At 37.4% G+C, this 13,729-nt stretch overlaps 1 protein-coding gene and 1 pseudogene across 1 annotated transcript; both read left to right on the plus strand.

Annotated features, from left to right (window-relative positions):
* Positions 1–387: 387 nt before the first annotated feature.
* LOC149259509 (uncharacterized) lies at positions 388–1,259 on the plus strand. Its single transcript, XM_089375984.1, has 2 exons — positions 388–505; positions 667–1,259. Exons 1-2 carry the CDS (start codon positions 402–404, stop codon positions 1,022–1,024), a joined length of 462 nt encoding a protein of 153 aa, XP_089232110.1. The 5' UTR covers positions 388–401; the 3' UTR covers positions 1,025–1,259.
* Positions 1,260–12,058: 10,799 nt separating this feature from the next.
* Positions 12,059–13,021, plus strand: LOC149259510 (ATP-dependent 6-phosphofructokinase 2 pseudogene; annotated as a pseudogene).
* Positions 13,022–13,729: the final 708 nt, after the last annotated feature.

Consider the following 13,729-nt stretch of genomic DNA (forward strand, 5'->3'; position numbering starts at 1 on the left):
ACTCTCCGTACTACAGGTTCAAAAAGGGTATAGGATGGAATGATTTTATTTTAATTATTGTGTCCATCTAATACGTTCTTCCGAGTCTTGTCAGCAACTCTCTCAATAAGTAAAGTGGATATCGCATCGCATATAATGAAAAATCTGTTCCATCAATAAAAACCAATGGCCCACAAAAACACCAGAAAACAAAAGTATCTCAGAAATCACAGTAGATTTAATTCTGTCTGTCTGGTAAACGCTTCAATAACACGGTGAGTAACCTTCAAAGACAAGCGATGCCACAGTTCCCTCAAGTAGAAGGGTCCGTTACATTTTCCGTCGGTGGATTATAAATTTCCTAGTGGAGTTCAATGTGAAGATTATTATTTTCCAGTTTCGGAAAGGATACATTTGGCGAAATGGAATTACAGATTGCCATCAAAGAATGCAGTATGTGTGGAGATTTGGGTATGGAGAAAGAACTGTTTCAGTGTCAAATTTGTTTACATCGCCTTCAACACAGGTCAGGTTTTCATAATTTATTTCTCATTTCATCGCCCATATAATGTTTCCATATCAAGAACGATGGTGTAAGTATACTTATTTTCATGCAAATCTCTAATTTCCAAATTAGAGTAGTTTTCTCATATACAAATTGATAATCAAGGTCTGTCCGACATACAGATACTGCAGCAAAATGTATGGGCATAAAGAGTTGGACGAGTTGATCTGTGACTGGTGTCTAGAAGAACGAGATAGCAGCCACCGAAATTCAAAGCAGAAAACTGAACATGCCATTTCGGGAGGGGAACCTTTCACAGTTATAGAACAATGTCCAGACAATCTGAAGGGTAATGAGGGTACCTCAACTCTAAACACTGAAAATGGAAATCAACAGTTAGGAGCAGCAATAAAAAGCATCAATGAAAATGCGCCGGAGCCTCGGCCTCACAGGAAAGGAAGGGGGAAATATAAGACTATAAAACAGCGTTACAAATACAAATCTCTTGCCGATCTCCTCTCAGAAGGCTTCCATATCTAATTTCCTTCTAAGTGAGGAGTTAATTCCATAGAGTGTAAGACAGTAGCGTGCCAGTGCTTTTTAGGGTTTCATAACCCCATGGACGATAACTCTTGGAGAAGCCATCTATAGAATTATATGAATGGCGTGCCTGTTTATAGAAATTTACTATATCAGATCAAAAGGGCCGGCAGGTTAAGTAATACCGTAAATCAGTTGAAAGAATTAGAAACTCCATAAAACAAAATCATGCTTTCACGTCATATGTTTAAGACTAAATAATAGACAGCAGAGATTCCATTATTTTGTTGAATAGTAACGTAGGCGGACATATTCAATCCAACTTGAATTCCAGTACACGTGATATGACTGGTAGAATGACGTTTAAATAGTTTCTCGTTAAATCCCAAATATTACAGATGCTATTACTGTATATTGATTGATGACTGATGCTCGAGTTTCTCTCCATCGCTGGTTCCTGAGAATAATAATTATAACTTACACCAATCGAGTGTCTGATCAATACGTCTCTATAAATTACACCAATCTATAGTATTATAACTTTAAATCAACCGGCATTCTTATGCCGATTTGGTTCATCGAAAGGCCATGGGGCTTTGACATTGCTTTAGCTCCATTGGATATCCAAATTTACAATTCATGTTAAGTTAAATAAACCAGTTAAATAAACCAGATAAATCTGCAATTGAGATGAGTCGACACTAAATAAACCAAACAATGATGGCCTTCACTTTAATAAAAAATTTAAACATCTCATTATATTGAATTGACACGTACAACTTTTATATTGAACGTATCGATTTTCAAAAATGGTTTTTTATCACATGCTCCGCCTACTTTTAGGCTTTTAAAAGTGCACCGAGTATTTCATTTATATTCCATTTAAAGTATTGGATGTAATGTTATTTTGAGAAGTTTTATGGTGAATTTGGACTTTTCCCATGCAAAACATATATGCGAAATTTGGGACGAATTTTTTCCAAGGCCATTATCGTGTCTTGCAAAGGTATCCGGTGTATCCTTTATTTTTGAGATGATTAATATTTTGGAGAAAAATTATAATTTTATTATAGAATTTCATAAAATGGTAGAATTTTTTTTTGATTTGAGCCAGAAAAGTATTAGAAATATGCGATGTTATTAACAATGTGATTCGAGAATGCCACTTTAGAGGAAGAAACATAAACTCAAAATAATTCAGAAAAATACCCATGACAATATTACAGAGCCATGGTTTTATTATTCAAATTGATTTCTTATCGCTTGAGGATATATGATTAAATAGATCCAAGAGACTGATAGAAAATCTTTGTAAAAGATTATTGAGGATTGTCAAAAAATTTTTTTACTAACTTTGTTATTAAATTTAGACTTTACTGGAAAAATGCGGTTAGCGGTCCGGTTTACCTCATGCCCTTTGATAATTGTATAGCCACATGTAGTTGAAAAAATATTATAATGATATTGTATATGTTTTTTGTTTGTCCATCAAAGGACTGACTTCTATTTATGAGATTTGACTTCTAAACCACACACATAATCTATTTGGACTTTTCTCCTGCAAACATATATGCGAATTGTCAGATCATTCTCTTGGAATGGTAAACGAGTAATATTTTGCAGACAAAACTATAATTTTATTGAATTTGATTTCTAAACCACATATACATAATCTATTTGGACTTTTCCCAACAAACTTATATGCCAATTCTGGGACCATTTTTTGTGAGAGTACTTATAGGTTTAAGTAAAATGGTATAATTTTATTTTGTTTTGCGAATTTTTGGACCATTTTTTTTGTGAGAGTATTTATAGGTTTAAGTAAAATGCTATAATTTAATTTTGTTTTGAATTTCAAAGGCATTAGAAATATGTGTTGTTTTTAACATTTTGATTGGAGAATGTTAATTTACAGGAAGAAACTTAAAGTCAAAATAATATTAATTGAGAAGAATGTTAAAAACCAGAAGAAAGAAATTTATTAATAAACATGAGTTCATAGGTGTGGAACATTATTTAGAGACTGTCTCTGCAGAACAGGTTCTGTCATTACAATCATGATATGAGAAATTTATAATTTACACACAATTAGGGAAGTTGAAACAACATCCTAGAAAACAGGAACAAGCTCCTAATTTAAGGTTCGGTTTGAACCGTCACTCCATTAAGACATTTCATCATTAATCTCAACACTCTCCCTTAATGGAGAAATGGATTCACATATATGCCTAACACTTCCCTAAACAATTCAAACTTGATTCTACCAAGAGGTTTGGTAAAAATATCAGCAACATTGTCACAACTATTACAATACTCAATATGGATTTCTTTTGACTGAACTTTCTCCCTGACAAAATGAAATTGTGTATCGATATGCTTTGTGTTCTTATGAAATACTAGATTATTTTCAAGTTTGATGGAGCTCTAGTTGTTGCATTTGATCACTATTGCAACCTTTTCTTCTTCTCCAGCATCAAGGAGAAGTCTCCTCAACCAAACTACTTCACATGTTGCTGCACACATAGCTTGATATTCAACTTCTGCAGAAGAAAAGGACATTGTGTTCTACTTTTTGTTGTTCCATGTAATGACCCTGGATCCAATGCTAAATGCATAGCCTGTTATGGATTGTCTATCATCTACATTTCCAACCCAATCGGAGTCTAAAAAACCTATCAATTTAACATCACATGAATTAGTATAAACAATACCAAAATCTAAGGTTCCTTGGAGATACCTTAAAACACCTTTTGTTGCAACCTAATGGCTCTCAAGTGGCTTTGACATAAATTGGCTCAATGCACTGACTACATAAGACAAATATTGCATAGTTGTAGTCAAGTAGATTAGACTCCCAACTAGCTGTTTATACAAAGTCGCATCTGCCTCCTTAGATCCATCATCATTTTGAAGTTTTAAATTCCGCTGTAAAGGTACTGCCGCAACTTTGCACTAATCCATCCTGAACTTTTCTAGTAAGCTCCTGACATACTTACTCTGTGAAAGAAAAGTTTGTCCAGAATCCCTCTAGACTTCCAAACCCAAACAATAATGTAGCTCTCCAAGGTCTTTCATGTCAAAGTCTTGTGACATCTGCTCCTTGATTTCTTTAATGGGATTATTAGCATTCCCTGTAACGATTAGATCATCTACATATAAAGAGATCAAAACAATAATTCCCTCTTTATCAAACACGGTATAAAGATTACGGTCATTTTTGCTTCTTTTATAGCCATGTTGCAGGAAAAATGAAACAATTTTATCATATCATGACCTGGGTGCCTGTTTTAGTCCATACAACGCTTTCTTCAACCTACAAACTAAATGTTCTTCACCTTGTTTAACAAACCCCTCAAGTTGCACTAAGTAGACTTCTTCTTTCATGTCCCCATTTAAAAAAGTAGATTTAACATCTAGCTAGTGAATCATCGAATGATGTTTGGTAACTAAAGCAAATATCATTCTGATTGTGTTTAATTTAGCTATAGGGGAAAATGTCTCATATTGATCTATGCCTTCTGTTGTGAATACCCCTTTGCAACCAGCCTAGCTTTATATTTATTTATGCTCCCATTTGCTTTAAATTTAGGCTTATACAACCATTTGCATCCTATGGGTGGTTTGTCTTCAGGTAGTTTAACTAAATCCCAAGTTTTGTTTTTGAGGATTGACTCATATTCATCTTTCATAGTAGCCCTCCATTCACTATATTGACTGGCTTCATTATAACTAGAGAGTTCAACAACATTCATCATACTAGTTATAAAAGCATTTTCCCTATATCTTGCTAGCAACTGAACCTTACTACCTGATCTCCTAAGTGGTGGGGTAGCTTCAAACCTTGTTTGATCATCCATTTGTGGACTTGGCTTGGCAGCTGCATCATCTTCTTCCCCTTCCTACTGTTGTTGCTCATTGCTATCCCCTGATTCATCACTTCCTTCTTCCACCAACAAGGGAACGTGCCATTCTTCATTAGCACTCTCATGACTTCCGTCATTAACCTGCTCATGAAACACTACATCTATGCTCGCAAAAACTTTATGAGTAGAGGGGTTAAACAGTTTGTAAGCCTTAAATTCTGTACAATACCCAACAAAAATACATTTGATGGCCTTTGAATCCAGTGTCTTTCTATTTTCCTTTGGGACATGGGAAAAGGCTTTAGAGCCAAAAACTCTCAAATTCTTAACTGCAAGCTTATAGCCAAATAAAGCTTCAAAAGGAGTTTTGAAATTTAAACTTGTTGTTGGACTCCTATTATTTAGATATATTGTAGTATCAATTGCTTCAGCCCAAAACCTGTTAGAAAGATTCTTACATTTTAACATACTGCGGGCACACTCCACAAGGGTTCTGTTCTTCCTCTTTGCAACCCCGTTATGTTGAGGAGTGTGGGGTACTGTAAAATGTTGTTGTATCCCATGATCTATGTAGTATTTGAGAACACGAGCTTTCTTTTACTTTCCCCCTTGATCCACGTGGAGAATCCTGATGCTTTTACCTGTTTCCTTTTCAACCATACTTCTAAACTCCTTGAAGTAAAGTGTGGCTCTTCTTCCTGAGGAAATACACCCAGGTAAATCTAGTGCAGGCATCAATAACCAGTAAAAAATAGTATGCACCACCTAATGACCTTGTCTGCATAGGCTCGCATAAATATGTGTGTACCAGCTCGAGTATATCTCTCCTCCTTCTATCATCATTCACAGGAAATTCATCTCTGTGCATATTTCCAAGTGCACATGCATCACAATCAATATGGACATGCTTTAAAACAAGAAGACCTTTGACCATACCTCTTTTCTATAATAGAAGTAGATCATTGAAGTTAAAATGGCCGAACCTCTGATGCCATAAGTCCATTATAGTCATGGCAGATGATGTCAATGCCTGATGTAGTGTGCTTTTGAAATTTAGCTTGTACAATCCTCCAACATGAATACTTGATGCAATAGGCTTCATACGATCCAACAGGTCTTTAATAACACAATATGATTTATAAATTTCTACCTTGAGATTCTGATAAGTTATCGTAGAGACAAAGATCAGATTCTTTTTTATCCCGGGTACATAAATCGCATTATGAATATGTCTAATATTTCCAACAGACAAAACAACAGGAATACTACCATAACCTTTGATTTGGTACCCTCTATCATCACCAAGATAGATGTTTGCTCCACTGCTGGTCTCTTTGAAGTCTTCAAACCACTGTCTGTTCCCTGTCATGTGGATGGATGCACCTGAGTGCACAAACCAGGTATTTTCTTCATCATCCTTAGCCGAAAATGCAGAGTCAGATATGAACAGTCTCAGGTTCTGACTCTGTTCCTCATTAGCAAAATGACCTGCATGATGTTTATGTTTCTTCCGACCTTCATCAGACTTATTCCTCATGCAATATTTTGCTATATGGCCAGTTCTACCACAATAGAAACATTTGGTCGCAGAGTCATTCTATTGAAAGACGTACCTTGAGGTGGGGGCATCCTTCTATGTGGGGTTACACTGCTCTTCTGTGCTACATTTGGCTTTCCTCTGAAGGGCTTCTTCTTCGCCATTAAGGCAAGATCTAAACTCTGAAGTTTATGAGTCAACCGCCTTTTCTCCTCTTGCATGAGGATCCCAGTAAATTCTTCAAACATAGGGGATTTTTCTCTTGCTTTCAAGCCAGTGATGAACGTCTGATACTCGTCAGTCATAGAATTCATGGTAATCATGACCAAGTTTGTATCTGACACAGCTTTACCGATGTCACCCAACTTGTTCTTAAGCTCCTTGATCCACAAAATAAATGCTACAAATGTTTCATTCTTCTCCATCTTGCTGGAGAGAATCTTGTTTTTCAAGAACAACAATCGATTGGTGTTCTTGACTTCATAGAGATCCTTTAGCGTCTTCCAGATTTCTGGTGCAGTCTTGCAATCATGGATATGGAGAATAATGTAATCTTTGACCGACAATTTTAGGAGCATTCTCGCCCTAGTCTCTCGCTTGTCCCAATCTTAGATTGTTGTTGTTGTTCCTCCTGCAATCACGTTCGGCTTCACCTCATTATTATTCACAATTTTCCATGCATTGTGTCCCTCAAGCACAATCTACAACTTAAATTTCCAACTACAATAATTGGATCCATTCATCTTGTTATTCTCATTGAGATATGCTTCTTCTCACTCATTATTCATCTTCAATAAAAAAGCTTCAACCCCAGATCCTAGAAAAAACACTTTAAACGCCGGATCTAATGAGCCCAGATCTCTCTTTAAAAAATTCGCCCCCCATTTTTTTCGTTAAACTAAAAAAAATTCTTTAATTAAAATCTTGATAAAAAAAAAACATATCATGTCCTTTTATCGTAAACATGATAATGAAAGATCACCCCGAATGGAATTCCAGCTTTTCGTATTTTGCACAACCATGTGTCAATTTGAATGTGTTAGGCCCATCGAGATAGGCAGGCAGCAGATCAAATAGCAGAATTTGTTAGGGTGACATGGAGACTGGCAACATGGAAATAACACCGATCTCGGCCCACGATCTGAAGTAAATGAGCATATTCTCCAAAACAAATGCCTTCGCAATCACATGGACCTCCAACAATTACGAAAACAGACAATACAAAATTCCTCAAGCCCTCCGGCGGCAAAATTAGGAACAAGGTTTTTGTGCAACAAAACCTGGCCGCTCTTCGGGCAAGTGGAATCGCCGTCCTCTTCTCCTCCACCACACTTCTGCTGCGCCAATCCAAGACCCAGCCGCTGGAATGGGCATCCTCTTCTGGAACAATCCAAGACCTGTCCTCTTCTCATTAGAAGGATTCAAATCACAGGCACTGTGTAGCTACCAGTCTTGTATAAGGCGTGTGTATCCAGGAACATGGCCGGTAAGCTCGTAGGCTCGACCTCAAGCTCCTTCACCCGCTGATCGACAGCGGCTCAGCCTCCTGCTCATCTCCACTGCTGCTCTCTTCCCAGATCTTCACTTTGATCTACATGTTTACTCACACGCTACCTCCAAGGTTGCATTATTTGTAGAACCAGCAGTGAGAACCAATAGCAAAACTCTAAGCTTATTCTTTCTTTGCCATCGCCCACGTCTACGACTGTTGAACATCTACAGTTTGGCCGATTCATGCACGCTCCGGATAAGCCAAATCCACGGCGACGTCTACTTGTTTGTCAGCTGAAACAATAGTCTTCCATCGTCGCCGCAGCATCTGCCTCGGCCACCTCGCACGATCGATTGACAGCGTAGAAATCAATAGCACAGATCCTCCACAACGGACTCAACGCTTAGTGTCTGCATTCAAAAAATGATTCGGAGAATTTCTTCATTCACACGATCGGTGCTCTTTGAAAATGGCACACCCGCGTCGTTCTGGAAAATAAAATCGCATAAGGCCAGAACTGAATCGGCGCGACTATGGCTCTAGATCTCGCATTGATCGCCCTTAAAAACATGTCGGTCTAATTTCTGCCTCTCAGGCACATAGATCTTCCTCCCAGCCTTTGGTATAACTCCTCCACTCAGGGTTACATAGATCTTCCTCCCACCTTTGGTATAACTCCTCCACTCAGGGTTACAGGCAGTGCTCAACCCTGTAGCTCTGATATCATGTTAAAACTCTGATATCATGTTAAAAATCAGAAGAATCAGAATTATTAATAAACTAGAATTATTAATAAACTTGAGCAGCTCACAAGTGTGGAATACTAGACTGTCTCTATAAAACACGCTATGTCATTACAATCATGAACTGAAAAATATATAATTTACGCATAATTAAGAAAGTTGAAACAACACCCTCGAAAACAAGAACAAACTCCTAATCTAAAATTCGATTTGAATCGTCACTTTATTAAGACATTTCATCATTACTCTCAACAAAAAATACATTGACGATATTAAAGCGCTATTGCTTCATCATTCAAATTGATTAAATTGGTATACCGTCACTCCATTAAGACATTTCATCATTACTCTCAACAAAAAATACATGGACAATATTAAAGCGCTATTGCTTCATCATTCAAATTGATTTTTCATTCATTAAATTGGTCGAGGATATATGATTAAATAGATCCGAGAGACTGATGAAAAATCTTGTCAGAATTTTCTAATAATACTTTTAAAATACTAACTTTATTTCTAAATTTAGAATATGGTAGTAACCAATAGTAACAAAGAGAAATAATATGGAACGCTTCACCATAACTATCGCTACTACTTACGGTTGGTATTTACTAATTATTAGTATATATAGGTTCAAATCTACTAGAAACCAATAGTGACACAGAGAAATAATATGGAACACTTCACCATAACTACCACTACTACTTATGCTTGGTATTTACTAATTATTAGTATATATAGGTTCGAATTTAAATTGCAGGATAGGTGGACAATGTACTTCGAAGATTGGATAGGTGGACAATGTACTTCGAAGATTGAAATAAAATTCAGATATATTGGTATTTTTAGTCCCTGCTATCTCGGCATGGGACTATAGTAATCGAAAACCACGATGTTAATATTAGTTGAGTTGTTTGTGAGCTGTTTGTTAGTGTCAATTCATGGAGTATAACTAAAGTTTTTAGGTACATAGTAATTTACCGTATTATTTGGTCTCTTCCCAAGGCGGGGAGGCAAAAACATAGGTTATAGATATTTATTTTTTCTATCAATGTTAGATCAACTTAAAACATCTGCTTAATGCTAGTATTAATGTTAGGCATTTAATGCTTGGGATAATGTTTACTGATATCAAATTATCAAATTTTGTGGACACAAACATTGTACTTTCAGACAGACAGGTTGCCTACATGAATATGGGAACACAGGTGGCCTGCATGAAGATGGGTGTGGTGAAAGGAGGGCTTTCATGAAGATGCACATGGTGAGAGGAGAGGAGGTCTCTATTAGAATGGCGAATACCTTTCTCTGCAACAGCTACCATTACCTTACTCTGCAACAGTTTCTCTGCAATAGCTATGCATACCATTTCTCTGTAACATTTATGCATACCGAATTCAAATGTAAAGATAATTACCTTTCTCTGTAGCTTTTGTAGCATACTATAGTCACACCAGCAGCATAGGTGGTTGACGGAAATGATGACCCCATAGACTTGCAGAAATAAAGATGCACCCAAAGGCTTAGTTCGATTGGTCATTCGAGGGTTCACCTTCATTGTTGTGCTTACACACTAGGCTACCCTTCTTCAAAAGCTTCACGGGCTACCTATTGAATCGACCGATTCAATCCATAGCAAATATCCTTGCAAGCTGCCCTTCATTCGAGAGATAAGAGCTCCCATATCCACTGCTACGAGCTAGCCCATTTCCATCTATTGCTTCTAACCCAACTGTTGGATGATTTGAGTTTGGTTGGTCCTGCTCCTAATACGTATTGCATGGCTAGATGGCTAGGTGGCTGGCGGAAGTATGATTTAGCCCACTGGCTATATGGGGGATATATGTAGGTGGCTGGAGGCGAGGCATAGTGCATGGTGATCTCGCAAGGAGAGTAGGTAACCCTAAGTTTAGGCAAGTATGTCGGCCTATCATGTTTGAGATCGGGGGATTGGTTTAGTCGAATCAGGTCAGGTAGGCAGGTTTGTTTGCTTGCACTAGCTCTTGGTAAAAACCAGCCATAAAAGCATGGACGAAGTCATGATACTCGCTCTACTTCGCAAGGTCCTCTTGTTGGGTTGTCAGAAGAACCTTCTCCATATGATGCCACCCGCTTGAGCCTAGAATTGATTTGTTTATGCAAAGCCCTTTCCGCCTAGAGCAGTTTGCATAAGGCACATCCACCGATATATGTATAGGAACATGGGTACATAATATTGAATGTAAACCTGGTCAAGGCGCAAAGCCAAGGCAAAGGCAAGTGTCCTACTTTTCACATGCGCTGTTTTGGGATGTTCTTACACAGATGTACATGTCTTTCATACTCGTAAGCTTCTGCTGCTCCAACCATGGGTGACCTACTCTGCCAGGAAGATCTTTAAGGCTCGATGAGACAAAGCACAGAAGGCCATGAAGTTGAAACTAGTGCACCTACAGTGGGCAGTTGGATTATCCTTCTGCCTCTTGTATTCACATATTAGCAGACATATTACCATGATACAATGTTAAGTGGCATGGTTTACGCCCTGCATGGTATGTTATGGAGAAGGAGGTGAGGCATGTGGCCCTCGTGGGAGGGCCCACATGGTCCATGGAGGTCTTTTTTATTTTTTCTTTTAAGCACTTTAATGAATTTGGGAACCTTAATTTTCAAATAATTCTAATTCTTATTGTTGTAGAGTTCTTTTGAAGTTCTTAGTTGGTTTGAATTTCTTTTGAAGTTCTTAGTTGGTTTGAAGTTCTTAGTGTTAGAGCTACCAGAGAAATAATGGTAGAATATTGTGAGATTGCAGTCTGGGGACAAAACAATGGTAGAATATTGTGAGATTATAGTGTGGGGACAAGGATATTGTAGCAGATGTAATAGTTTCTTTTCATTGGCGCAGAACCTGAATTTAGGTACTCCTCTGTAGTCCACACAGGTATGCATTCACTCTTTCTAAATGTCATATTCATATGCCATATTCAGATAGGAACAAGTTTCCGTTCACTCTTTCTAAATTCAGAGCACTTCTATACAAATCCATACATGCATCGGATTTAGTTTTCATAAAAATATATTTGATTCCCATCTATTTAATTATGTGTTTATTGTCATTGTCCTTGAAATGCTTGAATGCATCCTATTAATTAACATACAGAGCTGGAGACCTTATTTTTAGCGTATGGGACCTTTAACTAGATTTCTCTTGATTCTCTCGATCTACGATACTTGTCATTTTTGTTGAAATGCTTGAATGCATTCTATTAATCAACATACAAAGCCAGAGACCTTATTTTAGTGTATGGGACCTTTAACTACATTTCTCCTGATTCTCTCGATCTATGATACTTGCTTTTGCAACGATTTCTTAAAATGGAGTGGGGCCGAGCTGAGTGACATTCTTTACTGATATCTACAATGGGCGATCTTGCAAGGGAGCCATCAACAGCTGGAGCTCAAGATCCTGATTCTGATGGTCAAAAGAAGGTTCATGGTGCTCCCGAATTGATAGAATACTTCCAGGACTTACCCAGTTTTACAAATCCTCTTAGGCATAACTAGTATTTTCGTCCAATTGAAAGGTTTTTTGTGATAGAGGATGATATGGTTATGAAGAACATTGATGTGGATATACAGACAATGGAGACTCAAGTGCTCTATCACAGAGCAGTGCCGAGGTCTGAGGTATTTTTTAGTCCTAATGAAGTTTGTGCTGCCATTGTTACATGTGGGAGGATTTGTCCAGGTGTTAACATGGTTATAGGAAAGCTAGTAGATGGTCTCTGGTACCAGTATGGAGTAAGGCATATCAAAGGGATTAAGTCTAAGTATCGTGGGTTTTACTCATAAGAGCCTATGGATTTGTATCCCAAGTTGGTGAGTGATTGGCACAAAATAGGGGGGACAACGTTGGAGACCTCCAAGGGGGGCTTTGATTTGTAGAAGATAGTGGATGGGATTGAGGGTTGTGTGTTTAACCAGGTGTATATCATTGGTGGAGATGGGGCCATGAATGGTGCAATGAAGATATTTGAAGAAGTCAAGAGGAGGAGGCTCAAGGTTTCCATTGTTGGGATCCCAAGTTCTGTGGATAATGATGTGGGGATCATTGATAGATGCTTTCGTTTTCATATAGCAACAGAGGCAGCTCAGAGTGCTATTGATGCAGCCCATGTTGAGGCCGAGAGCGCCACTCATGGAATAGGGTTGGTTAAGTTGATGGGTAAGAATGTTGGACACATTGCACTGCATTCAACTTTGGGTAGTAGGGATGTGGACTGCTGCCTTATACCTGAGAACCCATTTTATCTAGAAGGAGAAGGGGGGTTATTTGATTTTTTAGAGAATAGGTTGGTAGAGAATGGAAGGCAACTCCATTAAAGGGAAGGGCTTCTTTAGAAAGTTGATATGCTATTAATTCTTTGAACACACAAGATGAAAAGGTAACAACTCAATCTAATCTGAATTTAATATTTAGCTTGCTTAACTTATTCACAAGTAACAGTAGCTGAAATTTGCTTCCTTTAACTTGCTTCCTTGGGAATTTCTTCATAGGAAACTACAAGAAAAGGTAACGGCTTCCTAGAAGAGTTGATCTCCTATTTTATTCAATTTTTTGCACTCCCTAGAAGATAAAGGCTACTTTGAAAAGCTGATCTATTATTTTATGTAATTATTTGATCTGCTATTTTATTTAATTCTTTGAATACACGTGATGAAAAGGTAACAATTTAATCTAACCTAAATTTAATATTTTTCTCCCTTGAACTTTTTCACAACACAACATCAGTTGAATATTGCTTCCTTGAACTTCCTTCTTTATGAATTTCTCCATAAGCAACTTGATGAAACGTAACGACTTCTTTGAAAAATATGACCTACTATTTTGTTCAATTATTTGACTCTGTGAGTAAAGGCTTCTTTAAAAAGTTGATGTACTATTTTATTTTAACACATGATGAAAATGTAACAATTCAATCTAATATGAATTTAAATGTTTCTTCATTGTGGATTTCTTGGTAAAGGCTTTTCTGAAATTTGTGACCTAAATCTCGGTACAAAGTCTACAACCAGAGATAGAGCAACATC

The sequence above is a fragment of the Pinus tabuliformis genome, chromosome 6 (genome assembly GCF_031772625.1).
Source record: "Pinus tabuliformis cultivar Carrire ecotype Pingquan chromosome 6, CPIR1, whole genome shotgun sequence".
In the NCBI taxonomy this organism is placed as follows: domain Eukaryota; kingdom Viridiplantae; phylum Streptophyta; class Pinopsida; order Pinales; family Pinaceae; genus Pinus; species Pinus tabuliformis.